Here is a 20,597-nt window from a genome sequence, read left to right as displayed (position 1 = left end):
GAAGAAGAGGAGGAGAGGAATTCAGAGTTTGACAAAAACGTCTTGGGTCGTGCATAATAATACTAATTCTGTAATCTAGTCAAGCAATTTGACAGTTGACGGGTCAGTTAAGTCATGCTCGCAATGTTCGCCTTTGCTGCTTTTCTCTGTTTCGCATCAGCATGTTTTACCTTAATGACTTTGATTATTGGTCCCACAAAACAAACATATCAAACATAGCACTGCTTCCTTTTTATAGACTGAATTATATATAATAAATCAGAAAAGTCAAGTAGTGAACAGATTAATCAATAGAGAGCAGTCCTTTGCTGCAGCCCTAGTCTATCATTGCAAGTTTATGTGGTATAGTATCTTTTCATCATTGCATTAGTATTTTCACTATGCCAAACTTGATGGTCAGGTAGAGAGAGTAGAGAGTTTGTCTGGTAAATCACAGAAGCAGCGGCGGCTTTTCTTGGCCCTGAACCCAGACGGCCAACCTGATCATTTGCTTGCAGTCCTTTTCGTGATTAATGCCATAATAATAAGTTTAAACTAATGCTTAATGGGCTTTGAAAAAACTCTTCCTAATGCTCACAATCAACTATGACCACATGTGGTTTATTATTAAGCATGTCTGCTTAATTAGCTTGACTTCAGTGGAAAGTGACGGAAAGTCCAGAAGAGTGATTGGATGGCATGCAACCAAATTCATAGAATAGATTAAAACACAGGATGCATTGCTGCTACAGTAAATGGCTTTTACTTAATCTGCTGAGTCACCAGGATGCCCACTGTTTGTTTTGAGTCCATCAGCCGAAGATCTAAAACGGAACTGCAATCTAACGCTAATGTCGGTGCATTATCCCTCAGTTCATTTCTCATTTTTCATAGGTGGAATCAAATTACCTATCCAAAAGGCTTTTACCGTTTGAACCTTCACTTCAACAATTACAATGAGCTTTGATAAAATTAATTACCCATTACACAGTACCAGGACTTTCTTATCTGTTCCCATCTATTGCTCATGTACATTTCATATGTAGTTTGCTTGTTTGTTGCTCCGTTCGAGCTTCACTACTTGGTTATGAACTCCAGCACAAAGACTTCCTTGCAATCACCCTTAATCCTCTGTGAGATTGTTGTGACTCATCTGTGCATCGCCACAGTTTTTCTGCCCTCTCGCTGCCTCCTCAAAATCCTCTGCCAGAGCAGTTAGGTGGGCTGACAGTATTTAGCCTACAATATTTCATAATCTGGCAAATGAATCTTAAGCAGCATTGCAATCAGCGATCCAGGAAGGAATGATAATGTAGCAGGAAGCAATGAGTGTGAAATGATTCGCGAGATTGATTACAGCACGGCTCACATCTCAAGGGCGTTTAAGGACAACACAGTTCAAACATTTAACAAGGTTAAATGTCAAGCTGAACTGATGCACCGTCCCAAACACAGAGCTACTTATGTGAAATGATTGCTGCCCTTATGCAGAACGGTGAATCTGCATGCTTTGAGTACAAGCCCGCCTCTGGACAGAAGCACAAAATGTGGAGTAGGAGGATTAGCACATGTATTTGTTGCGTTTAAAAATTCAGAGGATGCAGTGTTTAGTATAAATATGAGTGGTTTGTCATATTTGACCTGCACCTGACATAGCTAAAAAGATAGAGGAGGTTCTACATTTGGATATGTATAAATATGTGCATTTGTGCCTGTGTGTGTGTATATGTGTGTACCTTTATGTGTGTGTGTGTAACTGGATAACTGGAACTGGCTAAAGCCTGATTATATGAGCTCTAGTTTTACTGTGTGATAGTGCAAGCAACTGGCATTCTTGGCCAGCCTTGTCACACACACACACACAAAGCACGTGCAGGCGGTCATGACTCACAGACCCATGCACACACGCACACACACGAACGCACATGCACATGCACACACGTACACACACGCTCACACGTGTGCGCACACAGACATGTTTGTGTGTAATGCGATGTAGGGTGCTGTGGAGATCAATGGGAGAGCACGATAGGTTCTCTCACAGAGACAATTAAAAGAGAATGGATAATGAGGCTATTTATAGACTGATCTATTTGTAACCAGGGCATTCTCCTACGTAGGAGCTGGGAATTGTTCTCTTTTCAGCCTGCCCTCCTTATGTCCTCTCCTTTTCCCTCCCTGTTGCTCTGTCTCTCTTTTACAAGCAAGTGAAACTGATCTCTTTTCTCTATTTTCTCCTATTTTTTTTCCTTCATTTTTCACCCAACTCTGTCATTCTCTTTCTGCCATACCGGTTGCGGCGGCTCATCAGTTATTCACTCGCGGATGTTAATAAGTCATCGCACAGTCATAGGCATGTGAAACAGTGTCATGTAGCAGTGATGTTATCAGGTGCAATCCAGGGCCACTCCTGGGAGACCCAGTGACGCAGTATGCATGACATAATGCTGTGGTAATGTCTGTGGTTGTGAGGGAGAGAGACACAGACAGAGACGGTGAATACACACTGCGTTGTGTGTGTGTGTGTGTGTGTGTGTGTGTGCGTGCTCAGCAGCCAGATAATGGTGCCACACTGAAAAGCAGTCAGATAGAAACCAATAATGTGGCTTGATAGAAATCTTTCATGGATCATTTTTACTGACAATACAGAGCACACATCTTCATTGCGTTTTTTTACTCTTAATGCTACCTCCACAGCTGAATGTGAAGGTTTGATGTAGATGCAGTACATGCAGTAATGCCAGTTTTTATTGTCACTATAGTAAATGTGATTTATGTATGAACATTTATTAATATAAAGTACAGTATTTTGAGGTGTATTCAAGTTTAAGGCACATTAGGTAAGACTGAATCTGTGGAATTCAGATAAAATATATAAAATCAGCCACAGTACAATTATACAAAATGATGCATCAAAAATGATTATAGACTGATAATTTGATATGCTAATTACAAAGCAAGAAATGCAGACATTTGCCAGTAACAGTTTCTTGCATGTGACAAATTGCTGCTTTTTTCTATTTAATGTCATTATGAAATAGATATCTTTAGGTATCCAAAGTAGGTTTTAGACTGTCAATCACATAAAAGAAGCAGTTTAAAGATGAGGTAAATTTTTCACTGTTTTCTGATGTTTTATGCGCTAAATGTTTAATTAGTTAATCAGAAACAGCAGCTGTAATAAATTAGATTTAATATATGAAGGTGACTTAATATGAAGAGCAATACTTAAGGCAAGTAGACTCAATTTCCAGCTCCATTAGTCATGATTGGAAAACAAGATAAAAGATATAGGATCAGCCACAGATTCAACCTTAAATTACATCCATATTCAACATAATGCTGAATTTAATGTACTGCTTACATAGTGCATCTTTAAAAGAAAAGAATGAAAAAGGACAATTGCTCAAAAAAGCTTCTCATTTGTGGAAATGCTGTTTGGATTACAGCATTCAACCTCTTGCGCAAGCTCTGCATCTGATGTAATTGGCCCTTTTTCCACAATATATGAGCTACTGTTTGAGAATAATTTTCTGGACAGTATTCTAAAAGTAAATTGTGCCTCGAGCCAGTATTCAGATAAAAGAGCCAAAGATATTTGTGTACATGGTGTATGAGGAGGTGGATGAGGTCAAAGCACAAGGCCCTCATCTCTTGAACAGAATTATATAAGAAACGCAGAGCTGTGGCCCACCACGACTCAAACTGGTAATTAGAGATGGTTTGTGTGTGGTGTGAGAGTGAGGAGAAGAAGAAAGTGAGAAATAAAAGATTGATTACGAAGCCGGCTGCAGATCGCTTTTGACACTAAAAAAATGTCTTAAAAACTGGAAACAGACATGTGATCTAACTCTTTGCTCCTCTCTCCTCCTCTTTCTGTCCTTTCGTCTCTCAGGACTCGCAGGCGCCCAACCTGACCTGGACAAGAGAAAAGAACTTTATGGTAAAAACCTGATACCTCCAAAGAAGCCAAAAACCTTCCTGCAGCTGGTATGGGAGGCCCTGCAGGACGTCACCCTCATCATCCTGGAGATCGCTGCCCTGATCTCCCTGGGCCTCTCCTTCTACCACCCTCCCGGAGAGAGCGGCGGAGAGAGTGAGTGAAGTGGCCCTTGTGACATCACTTCCTTTAAAATGGTCTCCTGCCGTTTATTTCACGGTCTTGAGACAGACACACACACTCCCACAGTTATATCTGGTATCTCCACTAGTGCTGAGGACGGCAAAGGGCTATAATTGCACTGGCCCACTGACATCACTTCCTCTGACATTACTGGCACTTGCTGACACACTTACTGTACATGTCCTGCGTGCACACACACTTTTTAATTGGTGAGGCAGGTCACATTTGGTTTGTGACCTGCCGCGAGAGATCAAGTGACTCACGGAGCAAAGGGGTCATTTTTGTGTGTGTGCGTGCACATTATGAACGTGTTAAATGTGCATATAAAAGGTACCGGGAAGGTTAATGAAGTGTTGAGTAGAGAAATAACCTTGAGCTCCCAGTGCCCATACATCAGCCCCGTGAGCCGTGAAACAGGAAATGAAGACAGAGACCATAACGAGGTGCTGAGTCAGCAACATCAGTCATTGCTCCCAGCATTATCACAGTAATGGAATTCAGTTACCCTGCCAAAGGGACCAGTCACCATCTCAAAGGGTTTGAAAAGGCAGAAATACAAGAGAAAGAAGGAATAGTTCCCATTGTCTTTTGGATATGCATGAATAGCTCATCAAATAATGAGTTCACACATTTTTAGTTGGTTGGTTAACATTAAGAGAGGATTAATAAGTGAGTGAATAAATGTTGCACTTAAGCTGCAAAGAAAGCTGTGAATGTTGCTCTCTGCATCATCAAGTCCAAATAAAGCAATGAAAGTGTAAGTGAAACATTAAAACTGGGTCCATCTGTAGATGCATGATGAGGCTTCCCTTTAACTTGAGGCAGAAAAGGTGCCAATCTGCAAGTATCATCCCATATTTGATTGATATGGGTGCCGTACCTGTCAACATCGGGATTTGAAAATAAGGGAAACTTTTCCCTTCCCTGGGCTGTCCCACCTCCCTCACCACTGTCCACATGCCCCTGACATTTAGACAAGGGTACACACAGTGAATCCTAAAGTCACCATCTCAAGGGCTTTTTGGTATAACACAATTCACTAAATACCAGTACATCTGGAAACCATAAAACTGGATGGCTATGAATATGATCCAACAACAATGCAGCTAAAACATTTAAATTTAATGTTGAAGAAGAACCCATTAAATTGCAGCTTATAAAACATTTATGCTTTGAGAAGTCTGCATAGCTAATATCACAGTATCTACACATGCATGCAGACACAAGCGCACATCTCCCACTGCTGATTTACTCTTTTATTTATTAATAGGTCACAAAAAGCTCAACGGTCCAGAAATAGAAAGTGGTGGGATGACTTAATTCTCATTTACATATGAAACAGCCTGGCTGCAGTTGAATGAGGAGGCTCTTAATTGCGTCTGTATCAAACACATAGCATGCATAGAAACAAAACCCTGAAGAACACAAAGGAAATACTATAAGTAGCCAAAGAAACCAACATTGTTTGGCAAAGTGTCCAAACCTATTTGTTGAACTGCTTTCGAAGCCTGTGGGCATTCATTTATTCATATACATGCCACCCAGTTGTAGAAGTTTCTCAGACAGCTGCATTGCTTCTAATATTTTGTGCATTGTCTGGCTTTGGTGTCCGGCTGCGCAGTGTTAGCACTTCAGCACCATGGACAGCTACACAATGTCTGCATGATTCTGTGTGTTCCTCTTTCTGTGAGGGAGACAAGAGCACAGTTTGTGCACACATTTGCATTTACATGTCTGAATACTGAGAGCTGTATAATGAGAACTGTTGCCAGCGTCTTCACTCACTGGCTCAACACCTTCTGAATTATTTACTACCCAGTTTACTAGTATTTGGTTCTTCCAGTTAAAGAAATGGATGGTAATGATTTGTTTCACATGAAATCTCTTTTTTTATTGACACTTGCTTCTCTTCACACACACGCCAGTCTGAATATACTGTCGCATAATCTCTGAGGAAGTAGATTAGTTCTGAATGTCTGTATTGTGAGCTGTTGCTGGTCAAAGTCAGGAACTCATTTTCCCTGGCAGAACATGATTAACTGAAAAAAATGTCCTATGAAATGAAATTACTTTTCTTCATGGGACAATGTAAAAAAAATTAAATAACACAACATATGAATGCATGCAAAGAGATAATATTTATAATAATGTCCATGTCTTTATTTGTGCTAAAACCAATATGAATGCATGAATACATATGTCTGCACTGGTACTGACAGTAGAAGGAGGGTTTGTTCTGTTACTGTGTGCAGGCTTATCCACTAAATGAAAATCATATTGATTGGAGCCCCTCTGCAGTGCACCAGTAAGTCCAAATTGCTTCTCGGAGTCTAGTTCTTGGTTTAACCAGACCCTGCATATGTAATGTCTATAGTATGAGCTCTGCACTGGTTCCCTTGTGAACTGCAAGTGTTTTATAGTCCAAAGCAAATCACCCCACCGGGGGCTTTTGAAGTCGGCTAGCCAGCAGTGCGGTGCACAATGGCTCCAAGAGAATGATATGAAGGAGCATGAGGAGGACAGGGAATAGGCCTTGTTTCATTCCCAAATATATCCCAGTCTGTGAGTGAACAGCCAGGACACTGCTGGGCATTCATCTGAGGCACAGCAAATGAATGAAGAGGCGAGAAGTGAATTCTCTGAAGGTCATTTCAGCCAGAGTTCATTTTATTTCAGCTGTCTGTCATATTGCACACATTGTACACATATTTACACACACACACACTTATTGCATGCACAGTCACTGCTGTCTCTGTCCACAGCTTTTCCGCCCCCAGTGTGAATGTGAGCTTTGATTACATCCCTTTTGTGCCTCTTTTATAATGAAGGGCTCACACTCTACCTAAGTAATAAGCATATACACCTGTGTATGAAACGCGTGAGTTGATATTCAGTCTGTACTTCAAGTGTGTGTCAACAGAATACTCGTGCGTGTATGAAAACACGCTGCGCTTGCAAATATGTGACTTCTACATCATTTTCCTCTTCTCCTTCCTGTCACCGTTACCGAACTGTAGTGTGTGGCATGGCAGCAGGTGGGGTAGAGGATGAAGGCGAGGCGGACGCCGGCTGGATCGAGGGCGCAGCTATCCTCTTATCTGTGGTGTGTGTGGTGCTCGTGACGGCCTTCAACGACTGGTCGAAGGAGAAGCAGTTCCGTGGGCTGCAGAGCCGCATCGAGCAGGAGCAGAAATTCCAGGTTGTTCGTGGTAGCCAGGTCATACAGCTACCCGTGGCTGACATAGTGGTGGGGGATATCGCACAGGTCAAATACGGTAGGTGGCAGGAGATTGTCAAACTGTGTGTGTCTGTTGGAGTTTACCAGTGGTATTTCCTGCATTTCGCTTACATCCAGTTTGCCTTTTCTTACTTTTATAAGTAAATAAATATTGTACCAACTCATTTTTGATTTCAACCAAGGCCTTGATTGAAACATCGGAGAGTTCCTTTGTCTGAGACTTGATCACAGACCAAAATTGAGCAGCGCAGTTCGCTAAGTGGTTGGATGTGCACACTCGCCGCCTTGATTGGCGTTTCCATTGTTCTGTATAAAATAATTTCCATGGTTAGGTAGCTGAAAATAGGCTACCGCCTCATTTCCAGAGGGGGATTACAGTTATGACGTCCACCTTAAGCAATTAAAGATATTCAAGCTACAGTGTGCTAATGTTGAGAAATTAATTAGCTGCAGACAGATGCATGCACGCAGAAACACGCACACATCCTGTCCCAATGCTGTCTCGTACCAAGAACATGCTACAGTGGTCATTAGCTCAAATCCATGTTCAACCTGAATGAATCTTTGAAGTTGACTGCACTGTTTTGTTGTGCAATTCCACAAATGTAAGCAACACTGCCGATAGCAACTCCACCATTTCTGTCATTGCAGGTGATCTTCTTCCTGCTGATGGAGTGTTGATCCAGGGCAACGACATGAAGATTGATGAGTCATCACTGACCGGAGAGTCCGACCACGTCAGGAAGTCTGCAGACAAGGACCCCATGCTGTTGTCTGGTATGTTGCCAGTTGATGGATGTGTTTATACTCCATGTCACAGTCATGATTACACCTACTAAACTAATGTCACAACCTTTTATTTCCCTCCACTGCCAGCAAATACATAGAAATACTAAATGTTTACATAAAAATCACAACTTTCTGTCAGTATGTCTCAGAGAAACAGGCTTAGATTTGCTCTACGTAGCTCCTTTCAGCTGCTGGTTTGTAAGCCGCTGCCCCTCTTTAGTGAGACTAGAATTTGCAGCTGTAGGATTCTTAGAAATGGAAAAATATTACAGTTAACAGAAACGTGGGTTAATCTGATCTCACATCTTAGTGGTTTTTTTCCAGTGGATAATTAGCTGTGTGCCTTTTTGCTGCCTTCTTTAATTAGCCTCATATTCACCCACATCGACTTACTCTCCCAAAGGTTAATAATGTTCTGTGTGTGTGTGTGTGTGTGTGTGTGTACTGTACATATACACAGGCACAAAAGTGGAGTGCCGTCTGCACATATTTGTGTGGCACATTTTTACTGCCTTTGGCTCACTACTCCAGCGCATTGGATTTAAAATAAAACTGTCAATGGGAATGAAGTGCTGACTTTCGGCTTTAATGATGTTGGAGGTGGTCTCTCTATAAGGTGGAGTGTTGAAATCGCAGCCCTTTTGACACATGCAGTAATCCCCCAGTTTTAGGTCAGTGCAGCAGGACGAGGAGCCTAAATATAGAACCAAAGCAACCAAAGTTTTCTGGAGAAAACTCAGATGTGTTATTGGCATAGGAGTGAGCTGTTTCAGTGTATACTGTACTATGAAATTGGAACACGCTCTAAGCCAATGAATACTTTCACACTTTCACACTGTACAAAAATGATTTGAGGAAAAATAGCACAAACAGGACAACGATCACCATTTGGTGTAATTTCACCATTATGCGTAGGGGGGATGAGTTTAGTTTGTTTTTAGGAACGGACACCACACAGATCAATTCATTAATCTATATTAAATCAGCTCTGTGAGAGTATCTTGAGATGGAATATACTGTGCTGCTCTTTCTCCAGGCACCCATGTGATGGAGGGGTCAGGGCGCATGGTGGTTACTGCGGTCGGTGTCAACTCTCAGACTGGAATCATCTTCACCCTGCTGGGGGCCGGCACAGAGGAAGAAGAGAAGAAAGAAAAGAAAGGTCAGATCATTTTAACATGGAGTCATCGTCTTTGATATACATGCTCCGTAAGAGTGTTTTGTAGTTGCTTCAGCAGTACTGAGGTAATTTGGGTTTTGTTGTCAGTGTTGCTAAGCAATGTACCCTTGAAAAAGCTTTTGTCGATTCATTACCTTATGTCCTAAAAGTGTAACTGTGTATGTATGTCATTGCATAATATCAGTGGTTTTAACTGTCCTTGTTATCAGGGTTGTAAACAAAAAACTCACATGTCCACCTGTTTAACTCATGTCAACCACATTAACCTTTTGTAGGTATTTGTATTACAGTGCACTTTGTGTATAAATATTGTGTGAAATGAGTATTGGTGGGAACACTTGTGAGCTGCAGTATCCAGGTTCTGTGGGTTCAGGTGCATTATTGTCCTTACTCTCTTATCCTTACAAATTCACCTCGAAGGAGGGGCAGTGGAAGACGGACACCAGAACACAGGTAGAGTATCACCTTTCTCTGACCCCTGGGAGTGGTGCTTGATCCTTTTGACCTTTAACCCCCACTGATCCCCGATAAATCACTGTTACTCCTCAACCCCTTTCTGTAGCCCAGCACCCTTGCCCCAATTAAATCCCTCACTTAAAAAGAGAAGCCTCATCATCACAACACTGCATCTTTTTAAGTGCTGACAGATGACACATTTCACAATGCATAATCCTCTCCTCTTATAACAGGCACTGCACTCATCAAACTAACTAGCTAGCATTCAACATCGGTCCTCTTTCATAGACGTATTGAATGCCATGAATAAACAAAGCCTGTCAGACTCATCTCATTTCTGTGTTACAGAACAATGACATGAGAGCGACAGCCTTGCAGGTGTGCAGCACATGTACCAGCAGTAGAGAGTAAAGTAGACTATAAGCCTTTGTAAGACATAAGAACATCTCACACATGTACATAAATATATTTTAACATCAGTAGCAATTTGTTACCACTGTTACCAGTACATCAGCTGTATAGTTTCAATGAGCAGACACCCCACTGGTCCGCTCAGTTTAGTTATCTGCATGGATAGCAGACTCTGTATTTTGAGGCATTTTACTTCATTGCCGTCTCAGAATTGTCATGTTATTCAAGGTATCAGTGAAACATGCCATCCTCTGTGAGGACAGTACTTTCATTCTCTGATCTGCACTACAAATACTCTATGTGTTCTTGTTTTGACCAGTAAGTGTAGGACTTCAACAGCATACTCTTGATCTGGCTGTAGCACTGTGGCCACATGCATTATTTTCCAGGTTTAACAAAACTGATCACATCGATCAAACCAAGAGCAATAATCTGAGGTGTCCAAACATCCAGCAACAGACTGTACAGTGTAAGACATAATCTGGGCCCAGAGAAGCAGTCAGTGTACTATACAAATCCATGTTAATACATCCTTGATCATCATCCATTCTTTATTTAAAGTTGTATACTTGATCAAAATTGGTAGCTTCACTGGTAGAAATGACCATACATCATGCACTCAATGCTGCCCTAATTAGCACAGCTTCAACAGCTTAATTTAAAGTTGTATTAAGACTACATAAATATAAGTTAAAGTTGGGATTACCTTTAGGCAGCTGAGACATTTGTGAAGGGTCCCATTAGCCAAAAGTGCTTTTATTCAGATGGATTTGCTGTCAAAACACTGCTTGTAACTGCAGACTCATCCGTAGTTTGCACTAAAATCGCTGGGGTGCTGTGTCATTAAAGAAAGCAGCTTTTCATTGAGATAATAAATGAAGTATGCAATTGTGATAAAACCTTTAAACTACTATAAATCATAGCTGCTTTGTGACACAGAACCCAGAAGGACACAGGATAACAATTCCTCCACTGATTTTCTCTTCTCCAGTAATCTCAGTGTACGTGAAAGCTGTCAAAAACATGAACATATTTGCACTATTAAAGTTCAGTAGCCCCATCACTTAACTGGTTGGCACATGTGCAACCCTTCCCCGGCTAATACCTTTTGGTTTTCTTTACAGGAGAGTTTAATTTCAGATTGGCTGTGCAACACCTTTTAGCCTATTCTTTTCAGATTTTTCGCTCAAATTATGATTTTGTGATGCTAAAAGATAGTACATGAATAACATGGTTTAAATGAACTTCACTTTGCAACAAATTTAGACAAACAAAAATGACAGTAAATGCAGTATATGACACAGAAGCTTACATACAGTTCGTTCAGTATATTGTAACAAATATGTGTAAAATCAACCAACAGTTGGTTTGTCTAATTCGTAGCTGTGTTTTCACATTTTTTTATATTTCCATATATGTTATGTTCAGATTTTATGTTTCATGTCTGTCCAGTGTTACACTTCACTTTATTGACATTCAGTAAATCACTTTAGTAACGTACATACGACAGATTTTACAAACATCAGACTTCAGTATTCACATACAGTCTGCATATGCTGAATCTCTTAAATGTGCTATAACCATGTTATTTCTGTTCATTGTCTTGTTTGTGCACGTGCGTGTGATTGTGTGTGTGTGTGTGTGGGCGTGCGTGTGTGTGCGTGCGTGCTGTTTTTGTTCGTTCATGTTCGGCCTTCATTGTTACTGGCTAGACTGCTCCCATCCCCCTATCCACCCCATCGCAACTATAGCCACGGATGGGGCTGCAGGCATTAATGCCCCTGGCAGTGCCAGCCTAATTAATGGTAGGTTGATGAAACCTCTGATCTCTGACCTCTTTTTGTTGTGACTTTTGACTCCTCCTACCTTCTCCATCCTCCAGCTCCCTCCTATCATGGGCGCTCCCCTTCTGCTCTGCTCTACGTTTTCTTTCAGTCGTTTCGGACCCTTTTGTATCCATGCTGTCAATGCATGTCCTCTGTAGTGGTAGAAACTAGTCTCGTGTTTCCTTTTCTTCTCTTTATGCTGTCATTTGTCTTGTAATGCTTTATGGCTCTCTTGGAAAGACTAGTAATGCCTTATGAGTTTTTGGTTCATCTTATTTGAAAACAAATAGATCTCATTAGCTTTTTGTGATGGTAAAAAAAAAACATTTTGAGCCTTTTTATATTCACTTTTTGTGAAGGATAGCAAGGTTAACACTTGTGAAGTCTTGTATTGTTTGAAGCATGGTACCTTTAAAGGAATAGCTCTGAGAGTTAGATGACAAAAGCCTGGCAGTCAGTAGCCAAAAAAGTGTCATTTTTACAAAATAGGAGACATAATGTGTTAGGTAGTGAGCTTTTGTTACTGGTAGATCGAGCCAGACTAGCTCTTTCCCCTGTTTCCAGACTTGATGCTAAGCTAAGATAACCGGCTCCTGATGGAAGCTTGATATTTTTACTGTATCAACATTAGAGTGGCAACAATCTTCTTGGCAAGAAAGCAAATAAAGATATCTCAGAAAATGTAGGAGGACTCCCTTAAATGGTTCCCATTGTAGCTATTGTGTAGGAAAAGAATTGTTATATTAATTCATATTTCTGAGTGTAGATAAGACGCCGGCTGAACAATGGTGGCAAAATCATACTGTAAGGCCATCTCCTTTAGTCGGGTGTCCTCTGAGATCACTTAGTGCAAATCTTCCATTTTTGTGTTAGCTGGACAAGATGCAAAAGATTAACAGCGTTCATTGTAGCGCTGGCTTCTCTCTTATCTCTGCCTCCTTGGAGAGCAGCCACAAAATGTTTGTACTCAAGGCAGGATGGGGCGTGATTTGCACTGTAATGATGACCTTGTGCCGTCCTGGGCTGGAACAGAGCAATTTGTCATCTTCAGCTTTATTGTGACTCCGCAGGGAACTGGCTAATGTGGAAGTGGAGGTGAAACGAGCCATTTATTCTCCACATACATGCCGAGGATTCTGAGAGAATCCGGTCTTTCAGCTCTACCTGAGTCATTTTCTCGATGACATTTGAGCACAGAGCACTGAAAGACAGATTTTGTGCAATTTGTAGCCTGCCTGCCACTGAGACAAACAGAGCATATCTCTATAATTACAGCCCGGGTAGATAATGGGATCAGCACTGCAGTATATTATAAATGCCTTTTTAATTATAATGTTTTGTTTTGTAAACATAGTGTATACATTTGGTTTGAAAGCGCAAGACTCCCTTGAGTTTCATCAGCTTGCAGAGTGATATATACTGCACGAATCAGCAAGTTGATCCTTTAAATCCAAACAGTGTCGTTTGATTGAAACACACATCTGAACTAAGTTCACTCCTTGTGTAAGCAGAATCCAACAGCATAAAAAATTCACTGTCCCCGAACTTAGATTTCGATTTTCCTCCAGTTGTTCTTATGTAACTGCGCCATGTGGGAGGCTTTTCCTCCAGGCTCGCTCTCTCTCTCTCTCTCTCTCTCTCTCTCTCTCTCTCTCTCTCTCTCTCTCTCACTCTGTGTATTGTTCACTGCTTCCCTCTAAGTGTGTGATCTTGCATGTGCTTTCTGAATTTTCCTCTTATGCATGCTGTCTCTGGTTTGTGTGTACTGTACGTGCGTGCGTGTGTGCGTGTGTGCGTGTGCGGTGTACGCTCCCTCTCTGTCAGTGTTCAGTGTAATGCTGTATCTACTGTATGTCTTGATATCTCATTTTATTCCCTGACGATTTGAAGCATTGATGATAATGTGTGTGGAATTACCTGTGCTCATAGTGTGAGTATTTGATTCAGAAGGCTACTTAAATACAGAGAACTCAGCACAGCGTGTGCACTTTTTTAAATGTACAGCATAATGTTGTGTTACACGCGATATATTTAGACGTCAAAATATTTTTATGTCCAAAAGGGCCCATTAAGCTTTTCTAATTACCTGATTAGTTGCTCATGCAATAAAAGAACGTCTTATTTCCTCCCACTTAATGCAAGAACATCTGCACACTGCAGTTTTGGTGTGTGGCTCTCAGTTGTTTTATTAACCCCCTGTCACTAGCTGGAGCTTCTAGCTGCATCACATCACTTACACATCACTTTCTATGTGACAGAGACGTTGTATTAAAAGTCATTTTCCTGTCTCCCTGTTTGTGACTTTTGGTTCTCACTGTTTGTGTCGTCTCTGTGGTGATAATTTGTTGACTTGTCTGCCTTGGTTATTTTTGTTGTTATTGTCTTGTATGTCTCCATCATAGGTAAAATGCAAGATGGCAATATGGAGAGCAACCAGATTAAAGGTAACCAAACCATGTCTTTCACTCTCTCCTCCCTTGCCTTCTCCTTGCCCTCTTCCTCCCCCTCCTTCCCCCCTCTCTTCATCTTTTCCCTACTATGGTGTGTGGTGTAAACTCTGGGTCAAGTTCAGGTGGAAAATCCTCCACTGCTTTTATTATTTTAGCCCAGATTATATTCTACACTCTCAATACATCACTGTCTCTCAAGTACTTGTGCAGTGCTTATTCACTGTAGGTGCTGTAACAAAGTCTAGCACTGACAAAGTAAATCCCAGAGAACATAAGTGTGTGACCCAGGTTTTACCTGCAGTCATATTAGGGCATAACCTCCCTCCTCTTCACTCTGTCTGTCACTGATGTGTTGTCCCTGGTCTGTTGTTCTGTTGTTGTTCTTGTGTTGTTGACTTGTCGTGTTCTCTGTGAGAGAACAGAAACATGTTCCTCAACTACTGTGTCTGCCTTACTCGGGCTGTGCTTTTCCACCAGAAACACCCAAAACTGTCCACTCGGTTCTCTCCTTAAGTTATATACCACACCCCACTTTCCCCTCCACTGTTCATGAAATGTGCCCCAGACAACATGCCATAGATTGTCTGGCTTTAAAAGGAAACTGTGACTTTTTTGATGGTGTAACTACCAGTGTTAATCTACCAGTTTAGTTTGTGAAATGTTAAAAATCAGGAAAAATGCTCATCCCAGGTTTCCGGAGATGCCCTCAAATAGCTTGTTGTGTCTGGCAAACAACTGAAAACCCAGAAGCTGTTATCAGCAAATCTTTGATATTGTTTTTCTCTTCATAAATAAATCTTTCATTGAAGGTACATTTTCTTTAAATTCGCTGATTGATTAGTTGACTGATACTTATACCACCACATACTTGACATGTGAACACACCAGTATTTTTTCAGTCATTTAATTAGTTATACTTCTAAATTGATGACATTCTCAACACTCCTTACTTGGTTTATGTAACCAAGTCCACAAGTGTTTGTAGCAAGAATTCATGTCATATTTAAAAATTTTCCTTTCTTAAAATAAAAGCATGATGAGATGGAATTACAGATAAAGCTGAAAAAGTAAAGAAAACTCCCCAAATCAAAGGGGCGAAAGGGTCAGTGAAGACTTTGTACTCATTGATATGATGATCACAGTCTACATCAGCACCGCTCGCTAGAAAACAGAACAAAACACACCTTCCTGCAGACGAGCCTTTCTCCTCAGTGTGTCTTAGCATCAAGTGTTTGATCTAGTTCTTCTGCTGCGTGCAGTTGGACGCGAACACTTTCTGTCTTGAGTCGTGGAAGTGGAGAAACAGAATACACAAGCAGACAAAGGTTCAGCATGGAAGGCTTTTTTCATGAGCATCAAACTCATGCGTCACGGTTATTGGGAAACTGGGCTGAAATGATTCTTGGCAATGGGTTACATTAAGAGGAGCACTGTACAGGGTGTGTGTGTGTGTGTGTGTGTGTGTGTGTGTGTGTGTGTGTGTGTGTGAGGGGGAGAGAGATGGAGGCAGTGAGGTAATTTAGGATTGGTTTTTACAGCCTGAACATTATTTTTATTACAGAAAATATGAAATCTTGTTTTTGCCACATCATAAAACACTTCCCACAGTACAGAGCCGATAAAATATCAATTAATCTCACAGTGTGAAGAAACACAATATATATGTATCGTACAAAGATTGAGAGGTATTTTAGCAGATCATCATTAACAACTGTTTGGATTTGGACTTCCTGACTGGTGGAGCAGTTTTATTTAATTTTATTTTTTGTGCAATATAAAGACGATCATTTCAAATGCATGTAACAGTGTTTTGTGTGATTCAGCCTCCCTGAGATGTTTTTTTTTTTTTTTTTTCCGTAAAATGTATGATCACATTCATATCCAATGTTCAGTACTGTATTTGGGGATTTCCAATCATTAATTTCCTGTCATTGTAATTATGAAAGATGAGCTTTCAACAATGTGGAGCACATTTTTTATTCTTTTGACAGTTTCTCCTGCAGTTCTTTGATCATATTAGTGCCACAAGTCTTCATCTTAGATCTCTGCACTCTGTGTTCCAGTATTGGTATAAAATTGATTTTAAAGCACTGCTGCCATCTGTACATCTACACATCAAGGTCTATACTGTACATCACTCAACGGATTAAGGCTAAAATATATGTCCGGCTTGCTTTTAGAATGTGAATCCTCTACACAGTCAAGGTCTTTTGAGACTGCAAAGTGTTCCCAGAGTTAAAGGAAAGAAAAGAAAAACAGCCAGACAGCTAAAAACTCATATTTAGTTCTTATGGTGCACAAACCTCCAGAAAGCTTGAGACTCTATTTTGAATCAAAAAAAAAAAATTCTCCACTTCAGTTTCTTTAGCTTTTTATCTTTGTTTTGAATTCTGCTTTTGTGTGTGCCATGTGCTGCACTGTATGTAGAGTCTCTTGGTCACTTTGTGCAAACACCCGCACCTTGGATGTAGGACCACTGAATTATTCATGACTTACTGTAAACACGGTGTTATGATGAAAGGATGGCGTGAATGACAACAAACACAGTGTTTCCCTTACCACAGCAAAAGAAGACCTACAGTCTCATGAATTATTAGCATTCATGTTCTATACAGAAGGTTGGTTTGACAATGCAGGGACAAACATAAACAACCCTAGTTATGGTATGTGAAAGCTTTATACATACCAATTAGTTCCCATCTTGTCATGGGATGTCATGTTGTCTCCTCTTGGTTTTAAATCCAAACTGTACGTCTGCACTGAATGTGCTGGAGCTAGTGTAACACCTGGGAGTTGAAGCCTGTCTCCTTGCTCCTCTTCGCTCCCTCGGTCTAATCCACATTACTAACACTGCTGCTGTCTGTTTTTTGTGGTGTTTACAGTAAAGAAGCAGGATGGAGCAGCTGCCATGGAGATGCAGCCTCTAAAGAGTGCTGAGGGTGGGGAGGCTGATGAGAAAGAGAGGAAGAGGGTGTCCGTTCCGAAGAAAGAGAAGTCTGTGCTGCAAGGGAAGCTGACCAAACTGGCCGTCCAGATTGGCAAAGCAGGTACAGTAAATTGCACACTGACAAGTCCATCACTCAGTCAGGCAGTTAAATTAGGGGCAACAAGGTACTGAACCAATCATCCTGTCCATCAAAGCAAGATGTAGCCCTGATAAGACTCACTTTTAGGTTGCTTTAAACAATCAGAGTGGTGTAGAAGAATGCTTAAGTGTCTGAATTATGAAGAGGAACCTGTTTGTTTTCTGTTTCTAAATGAGCCGTCCTCTAGGGATTGCTGAGTCATTGTACCGAGAACAACTGAGGCTGCATTATGCAGCTTGTTCACTTTTGCAATTTTACAATCATTACATTAATTACATGTATTAAACTTAATAAGGGCACACTATCCATACCATAATCAGTTGTTTGTAATGTAATTTAAAGCAGTTCATGGCACCAAAGAGTTGATGTCTAAAATACTTGCAGTGGGTCTGCACCAGCCACCATTTTTAGTAGCAGATGCCCACATGCCAGTATGCCCACACTGTGGGTGTCTTCCCAGCAGCAACGTAGTAGGATTACTGTTGAACAAATGACAGCCATGAACATTACATACCTAAAATACTTCATGCAAAAATGCAAATGTTTCTGGTCCAGTCTGGGGATTCGGTCAACCAGAATCAGAAAAATCCTGCCGAGGCTTTCTTTGAGGGGCTATCTCTTTGTGTGTGTGTGTGTGTGTGTGTGTGTGTGTGTGTGTGTGTGTGTGTGTGTGTGAGTAAAAGGTTAAGGGCTTCTCATTTTCTGTGAACCCCTTAAAGAAGTCCTCGTTTTTGCAGTGTGCTGTTACATCACGCTGTTGGTCTGAGTGATGGAATGAGGACGTGGTGTCAGAACAATGAAATACCGTGGATGGATTAGCATACAAGCAGCACTTTAACATCATATGGCCTTCCAGCGGGTCTGGCAAAAAATGTTTGGACTTAATTCACACCGGGGCCTGTGACCCTCCAGCATGTGTGCCTGTTTTTATATTACTGTTGCTTATCTCCTGTCTGTACACTCTTAATAAGCCATTAGCTTTCAGAAGAGGAATAAAGACCCCCTGATATATGTGAAACACTTGCATGGTTTATTTGACAGCATTGCATTGACACTATGCATCTTAATGATGAAGCCAAGTCCTTATATTGAGCTGAAGGGTATACAGATCCAGTCCCTTGGCGAGAGTAGGTAGACAAGTCCAAGTCCTTGGTGAGAGCAAACTGACTGATCCAAGTTCTTCTGTGAGAGCAGACTGGCAGGACACAGACAAAGCAGGGGTGGACTAGGCACCTGAGCACAACACAACCAATTAGGTATACTGAAGGTAGACAAGACAAAAACCGACAGGGCCCTTAGCGTGAGCTTCAGCTCTGGTCGTTACTAATGTTTTGTCGATTCCTAAGCTCAAACAGATATCTTCCTCCAGAAATACGTAACCTTGAAATGCTACATTACAGTCTTTGTTTAATGTTGGTCTAAGTACCTTGTTGCATCCTTTTGAGATGAAGTCTGACTTGACAAACTTCTGGATACAAGGCAGAGTAATCAGATTACTGTTGTTCTTTAATCAGACTTTGGCTTGTTTACCCCCTAAATTAATATAATGTTGACTTTCTTCATAGAAGAATGTTGTCTTTGTTCAGCTTAGGTGTGTCAGTATGCTATCCAAGTGAGCCAGCATGCACAAAATCCTGATACTGGCACACACACGTAAAGCAGACATAATGAGTTTTATTAATTACAGGCATGCTTGACACACATAAAGTAACAGTCCACCCACACTCACCTTCTGCAGTGTCCAGTCACAACATTTCTTTAAATCCACTTTCATTATATATTATTCTGTTGCTCAGATACCTTTGTATCTTTCTTTCAGGTTTGCTCATGTCGGCCATCACAGTCATCATCCTGGTCCTGTACTTTGCCATTGACAACTTTGTGATGGAGAAGCGTCCTTGGTTACCGGAGTGCACTCCCATCTACATCCAGTACTTTGTCAAGTTCTTCATCATCGGTGTGACTGTGTTGGTCGTGGCCGTGCCGGAGGGGCTGCCGCTTGCTGTCACTATCTCCCTGGCCTACTCTGTGAAGGTGAGGACGAACAGACGCGTACAGACCAGGCGTGCCTGTTTAGCTAATTCAGGTGTCCATTTAAATATTTTCAAACCTTTTCACCCATGCGTTGAAACTCATCCTGATCATCACGTTTTCCTACCGACAGAAAATGATGAAAGACAACAACTTGGTGCGTCACCTGGATGCATGTGAAACAATGGGCAATGCTACAGCAATCTGCTCTGACAAGACAGGCACGCTGACCACCAACCGCATGACAGCGGTGCAGTGTTACGTTGGAGATGTGCACTACAAAGAAATCCCAGATCCTGGATCTCTGCCGCCCAAATCACTGGAGTTACTGGTCAATGCCATCTCCATCAACAGCGCCTATACCACCAAGATTCTGGTAAGCCACCAGTAAAGTAGAAGTTAACTTTAGAGGCCTTTCTTCTTGGGGTTGAACATGAATGTAAAGACATAATGTCACCGCATCTGATTAATTTATTTATCTCTTACATTTTATAACAAAGTCTCTCTCTTGGAATTTGAAACATCATACTTTATACGCTTCCCATTTTTATAGTATACATCATATGTGGCTCTCTCTATGAACCCTTTATCAGATTAGTTAAGATTTTCTACTATACCAAAGCCCATTTAATTAAAGAGGCTTAAACATCTTGGGTTAGCTGCATAGATTTTGGCTCCCTCTGCGTGACAATGAAACCATATGACGAGAACAGCCCTGAAACAGTGAGACAGTTCTGCAGTGCTTTCTTTTTGGCAAAGCAGGCAGTCTGTGTCCTTGGCTGCGGCTTTAGATTCATCAGGCATTCACTCAACTTATCACCTTTAGAACGGTTGTGTAATTTTGTCTTATCTGATAGTCAGAGCATAGCAGACTGTAATTGAATTTAGCCTGTCTAAGTGGTTGAGATGATCTCTTGTTTACGGTGAGTACAGCGAAGAGAGATTTTCTCTAAGCCAATTAGACCTGTACGCAATAAGAAATTGATATATAGATAGATAGATTTATACATATGTAGACAGATGGACTG

At 41.1% G+C, this 20,597-nt stretch overlaps 1 protein-coding gene across 11 annotated transcripts in view; it reads left to right on the top strand.

Annotated features, from left to right (window-relative positions):
* The window catches only part of atp2b2 (ATPase plasma membrane Ca2+ transporting 2), a 118,822-nt gene that overhangs the window by 72,409 nt on the left and 25,816 nt on the right, over positions 1-20,597 (top strand). For 4 of the 11 annotated variants that reach the window (XM_076739693.1, XM_076739702.1, XM_076739710.1 and 1 more), the window contains 10 exons: positions 3,875-4,075; positions 7,120-7,377; positions 7,992-8,117; positions 9,166-9,291; positions 9,730-9,762; positions 11,889-11,981; positions 14,405-14,446; positions 17,335-17,499; positions 19,358-19,572; positions 19,703-19,945. In XM_076739693.1, the coding sequence (XP_076595808.1) occupies positions 3,875-4,075; positions 7,120-7,377; positions 7,992-8,117; positions 9,166-9,291; positions 9,730-9,762; positions 11,889-11,981; positions 14,405-14,446; positions 17,335-17,499; positions 19,358-19,572; positions 19,703-19,945 (1,502 nt within the window). The remainder of the gene's footprint in view (positions 1-3,874; positions 4,076-7,119; positions 7,378-7,991; positions 8,118-9,165; positions 9,292-9,729; positions 9,763-11,888; positions 11,982-14,404; positions 14,447-17,334; positions 17,500-19,357; positions 19,573-19,702; positions 19,946-20,597) is intronic. The other 7 variants (XM_076739754.1, XM_076739762.1, XM_076739745.1 and 4 more) reach the window with 4 other exon arrangements.

This window comes from Chaetodon auriga, chromosome 2, assembly GCF_051107435.1.
Source record: "Chaetodon auriga isolate fChaAug3 chromosome 2, fChaAug3.hap1, whole genome shotgun sequence".
Classification (NCBI taxonomy): domain Eukaryota; kingdom Metazoa; phylum Chordata; class Actinopteri; order Chaetodontiformes; family Chaetodontidae; genus Chaetodon; species Chaetodon auriga.
Note: the sequence above shows the minus strand (reverse complement) of the source record. Positions and strands in the feature narration are given on the sequence as shown.